General features: G+C 37.5%; 1 protein-coding gene across 3 annotated transcripts in view; it reads right to left on the reverse strand.

Moving 5' to 3' along the window:
- LOC144971583 (uncharacterized) overlaps positions 1–6,000 on the reverse strand; it is a 133,798-nt gene that overhangs the window by 127,315 nt on the left and 483 nt on the right. For all 3 annotated transcript variants that reach the window (XM_078912628.1, XM_078912629.1, XM_078912631.1), the window contains exon 3: positions 1,609–1,714. In XM_078912628.1, coding sequence (XP_078768754.1) covers positions 1,609–1,714 — 106 coding nt within the window. The remainder of the gene's footprint in view (positions 1–1,608; positions 1,715–6,000) is intronic.

Below are 6,000 nucleotides of genomic sequence, written 5' to 3' on the forward strand. Positions count from 1 at the left end.
GTTCAGTTTATGGGTGTGCATAGGTGAAATGCAGTGGCCACGGTTTTCAAAGTGTTCATCTTCAGATACCCTAGTTAAAGTAGGCTTTGAGTCTGGTGATGTCCTTGCTGAGTACGTCTTCGAGACGGGTCCACACTTTACTTTGAGTAACGAGTGCCCAGTCACCCGCGTATCCCAGCCTCAGGGAGGAAGTGTTCGGCATGTTGCTAATGTAGACATTAAACAACAATGGCACCAGAACAGAACTCTGAGGAACCCCATTCTTCAGTTTCCAAACTTCACTCGTAAACAAAGGCGCAGAAGTAACTTTGCAACTGTAGACTGTAAACGTCTTGTTTTTATTTGCCATAAAATAAATACTTTCTTATTTCAAAACAAAACAAACATTTTTTCGTGACAATTATTATTTGGAAAATTCATACGTATAAGTTTGAAATTAAACTTTAAAAACTGACTTGCTTAAATGTCTGCATTAAAATGGGGCATTCATTCCAGGGAACGATTGCGTTATTTGGAAATTTTAAATCTAGTTTTCAACTAATTTAACGTTTAAAAGGGAAAAGAAGTGTGAATTTCATCATTATCATTGAGATAAAGATTTTTATCATAGCAACTCTTATGATTTAAAAAATTGCAAAGAATTCCAAGAGTATTTTATAGAGAATTAAGAGTTGACTAAGGTAAACACTTGAGATTTAGACACAGAACTCCAGTAAAATGGAAATGGCTCTGAACATGGCGGAAGTCATCGTATTTTAACAGAGAAAAGTAGTGATGGTAGTGACGATGATGTGGTGGTGGTGGCTGTAGTAGTAGTGGTGATAGATATGATGATGTGTTGGTGGTTGTAGTAGTAGTGGTGGTGGTAGGGATGATGAAGTGGTGGTAATTGAAGTAGCAGTAGTGGTAGGGATGATGACGTGGTGATGATTTCAGTGGTGGTGGTAGGGATAATGATGTGGTGGTGGTTGCAGCAGTAGTGGTGGTAGGGATGATGATGTGGTAGTTGTAATAGTAGTGGTAGTAGTGGATGTTGATGGTAGGTGGTTTTTATTCATTAAAAAAAATAATTGAAAAAGGAGGATTGTGACGGGGATGGGGCAGAGATAAACCACCATTTAGGCGGAAAGAGCAAAAGAATCATATTTATTGTGTCTAAAACCAATTGCAGGCATAACTACGACATGTCACTGTAAAATGAATTGATTATTAATTCAGAACTGAGAGGAAATTGTTGTTAACTTGTGTAAATTCAATTTATATGATGCTTTTGCCCACACTATCACAGGTGATGAAAGTATGACTAAATGAACCAGATTTGTAATTTGATGAAGAAGAAATTATAACAGTTTTCTGTGAGAGACATCAATTTTAGAGTCCAGCTTCAGGCACAGGTTCTCAAAATGTAAAAAAGTCAAAATTGCATGGCACTATCAGTGACACGATGGAGATAATGTGGTGGATGTAGTAGAGGTGGTGGTATAGTAGTAGTAGTAGTAGCAATAATGATCTGGAGCAAATCGTTGCATTATGTAGTAGTGACAAGGTAGTGGAGACAAAGCTAGCTTTGAGACTGATACTGTTTGTTGAATACACAATTATACTTACTGGCTCAAAGGTATTATCAAATGATGCACTGGCATCCTGATCAGCTAATGGCCGAGCCTGATTGGCCCTAGCTAATTTTGCTTCCTCTCGCTTCTTTTCATCAGGTCTGAAAATGAATAATAATAATAATAATAATAATCATAATAATGAAGTATTTATAAAGCGCACACTTCCACTCAAAGGTGCTCAAGGCGCTATGAAATAAACAGCTACAATCAATAATAAATGCACAAATTAAAATATATGACACGGGAAAAAAAGTTCTGTTTTCAGATTCTTCCTTAAAATTTCAAATGAAGGGCTGGATCTAGCTTTAAAACTTATGCTTTTCCATTACTGAGGAGCACTGATACAGAAAGAATTTGTTGGAAAATTTTCTTAAGTTAAGCAATAAAGAGTCAGCAGATCTCAAAGCTCGCACTGGTTTATCGGGAGAAGTTAGGTCTTAGATGTAAGGAGGGGAAATTCTGTTCATGGATTTATATGGATAACAAAGAATCTTAAAATCAGTTTGATACTTTAGTGGCATCCAGTGAAGGGATTGTAGAACTGGTGTTATATGGTCATTTGATTTAGTAAGGAATGTTATTCTGGCTGCTTTATTTTGAACTTTTTGTAATCTGTTTAGAGTGTATTCAGGGCAGCAGACAAGAAGGCCATTGCAATAGTCAATTCTACAAAAAAAAAAAAAAAGACATTAGCATGCTAGCTATTTCTTTATTTATACGGTGTCTTACTTTCCCTATTTCTCTCAAATGAAAGTTGCAAGATTTTATTACATTGGACACATGGTGATTCATGGACAAATTGTTACCCAATTGAACACCAAGTTACAAACATGGGTTGATGAAATGTTGACATTTGTACCAGCAATATCAATAGATTGGAATAACATTCATGGGGTACCATTCTTTCTTCCAAACTTTATCATTTCTGTCTTATCTTCATTTAGTTTTAATATGTCAGCAATTATCTACCACTTTTTAAATGAAATCCACTCTTTGACAGTATAATCAAATAAATTGTAATTCATTGTAAAAGTGTCTTGTCTCTGTCCAAAAAAAAATTTGTGATATCGTCTAACAAGAGTCATGTCTCGTCTTACATGTTAAGTGTTACTGTTGGGTAGGGACTCTGTGGAAAGCCCTTTGAGCATGTTAAGTGAATATTGCATATAAACAGTTAACTCAGATTAATCACATACTCCACGTATGAGCCACACATTTCAGAAAGACTGATTTTTTCATACATAATCGCTCCGCTTAATCACACACCTTCTCCGCTTATTCACTACACATTAATTCCATCTTGATTGGAGAAAAATATCTATAAAGAATACACCAAAAAAAAAAGAAATGAAATTGTGTTTCTCACTGAACCATTTTCAAACATTACTATTACTATCATATCATGCATGAAAAGATTTCCCGGCAATGCGATTCCACTGTCCATCTGACTCCGACGAGGTCAGTCGCACAGTGCTTGTTGACAACAAATGATTTACTTGACACGACGGGCTAATTGACTTGGCTTCGCCATCTACATTACAAGGTGTGGAATGTGATCGCAATCCATTCAATGCCAAGTGTTTGTTTACATTGTCTGACCACTCAATTGAACACTCAGAGGGAAAGGTCCTAGTCCTACATAAATGCAGGATGCCTACCATCAATTTCAAATTTCAGGGACATTTTACGGATAATACCTCAAATTTCAGGAACAATATGTTGCGCAATAGTAATGTCTTAAATAAAGACAGTCAAAAATCTGATATCAAGAGCATAATATATTTACAATGGTGCTAAAGGTTATTACAAGTATGTGTAGTTACTAATCTGCTTGCAACATACGGGTATCTTTACTCACTGTTTTAATAATATGACATTACCTGAATAACTCATCACGATAACACTGCCACTATGTGAGAATGAAGGACCACAAAAAGAAAGACATTTTTCTCCAACCATTGTGAGAGAGAATATCTTACCAAATTCCAAATTATATGGTTTGTTGATGGCTGATGATCTGGTGGTGGGAGTGGTTGTAGTAGTGATGGTGTGGCAGTGGTGAAGGTTGTGGTTGATATGATGATGTGGTGGTAGTTGCAGTAGTAGTGGAAGGATTGATGATGTGGTGGTAGTTGTTTTAGTGGTGGTAGGGAAGATGATGTGGTAGTAGTAGTAGTAGTACTTGTAGTGGTGGTAGTTGTAGTAGTGGTGGTAGGGATGATGAGTTGTAGTAGTGGTGGTAGTGATGATGATGTGGTAGTAGTTGTAGTAGTGGTGGTAGGGATGAAGATGTGTTTGTAGTTGTGGTAGTGATAGTAGAGATGATGATATGGTGGTGGCAGTTGTAGTAGTGGTGTTAGTTGTTGTAATAGTGGTAGTAGGAATCTGATGTGTTAGTAGTTGTGGTAGCGGTGGTAGGGATGATGATGTGGTGGTAGTTGTAGTAGTGGTGGTAGAGATGAAGATAAGGTTGTAGTTGTTGTCGTAGTGATAGTACAGATGATCATATGTTGGCGGCAGTTGTAGTAGTGGTGTTAGTTGTTGTAATAGTGGTGGGAGGGATGATGATGAGGTGCTAGTTGTTGTAGTAGTGGTCGTAAGGATGATGATGTGGTGGTTGTTGTTGTAGTGGTGGTAGTATTGGTTGAATTTTTTAAATTTCCGGGACAAAACTGCCATATTTCCAGGGACAACCATTATCTTTTACAAATTTCCAGGACAAATCTGGAAATTCCAGGACGGTAGGCATGCCTGTAAAGGGCATATGAAAGCCAGTGCTTATATGAAATTTTTAGCTTCTCCGCTTAATCGCACACTCCAATCAACACATTAACCCCAAACTCCTGAAGATGTGCGATTGTGTATATACATGCTCAAGGTTTTTTGATAATCAGGAATCGTGCCACAATCAGAAATGCAAAACTGAAAGTGGACGTGTTATATGACAAGACAGCTTGCAATTCATGTTCATAATTGCAAAATGTGTGATGTGTTGACATAATAATCAGCACCCACTAATGTATTTCAGTATCTAATTTCTTACTGGTGAAACTGGAAATATAACTGGAGTTGCAATACAAATTATGCATTCTGAAAAAGAAAACTTATGTAACTTTGAATTTGTGTCAATCTTAGAGCGGGCTGTTTGCAATTAATCTACCAGTCTTTCTCTATGGGTTTGAGCTATATTTATAGCTTTTTAAGTTTTAAAACCTTTAGTTCAAAAATTGAATCTGTTTGATTTTGATTCATATTGACTTGGACTTGACTAGGACTGAGAAATTCCATTCAGCATACAAAAAGTGGCACAGCACTGTGACAGCTCCAAATGGGATCGATCACAATGATATTCTTGTCTCCAATGACAACGATGACGTCTCAATTCTAGCACTTTTAGATTTGTTAGCAGCCTTCAACATGCTGGACCACACCGTACTGTGTGAACATCTATCAAAATACTATGGAATTCTGGCCATTGCACCTGATCGGCTTATAGTATCAAACCGTCACCATAAACGGCAAACAGTCCACCCGAATGCGTCTTAAATTCGGCGAGCCTCAGAGCTCAGTATCTGGGCCAGTGTCCTATACCCTGTAAATAAAATAAATAAAAAATAAAATTTCCCATAATTCATCCCATAGAGACTGGAATAACCCAAGCGTCAGCCGCAGTGCAGCGCTGCAAATTGAGCTAGGGCAAAGTGACTTCCTAAAGGCCACACAGCGCAACGGCGGGTGATCGAACTCACAACCTCTCGGGTAGGAAGCAAAGGCCGTACCGCTGAGCCACGCTGCCCCATTGTACACAATGCCCCTTACCCTGTGTATGCTGATGATCAGATTTATAAATCGCCAATACCATCCATCACAAGTTAGATCCATTTGCAATGTCATATAAAACTGTTTCAATTTGATTAAAGCATGAATGACTCAAACAGAAATCACCATTTGTGGCATGGACAGCAAGATCAAGTCCAACGAAGTAAAAAAATTAGCATCGGAAATAATATCCTTCCACTTTATTCGGGCGGAACAAATCCTTGGTGTGGTCCTCAACCTTGGGTTGAAAATGGAAGACCACACAAATAATGTAATGAAATCTCTCAACGTTCACCTGCTACAAATATGAATAAAAAAGTTTCTACCAAAAGACTTGATAAAAGCTTTGACTTCTATTTCTACAACTACAACTAGACGTCTAGACAGTCTAGATATATACAGTGAGAGTGAGAGGTGTCTGTCATAGTATATTCATGTGAAAGTGAAACATGCCAATATACATGAATAATAACTTATTTAGAATTACTTAGAGACCATAGCAATTAATGGGGGAGGACGGTAGATTATTTAGATAAAGTTGCAATCAAAGACTAAGAGTGGGTCT

Source organism: Berghia stephanieae, chromosome 4, assembly GCF_034508935.2.
Source record: "Berghia stephanieae isolate SIO BIC M18660-M18661 chromosome 4, UCSD_Bste_1.3, whole genome shotgun sequence".
In the NCBI taxonomy this organism is placed as follows: domain Eukaryota; kingdom Metazoa; phylum Mollusca; class Gastropoda; order Nudibranchia; family Aeolidiidae; genus Berghia; species Berghia stephanieae.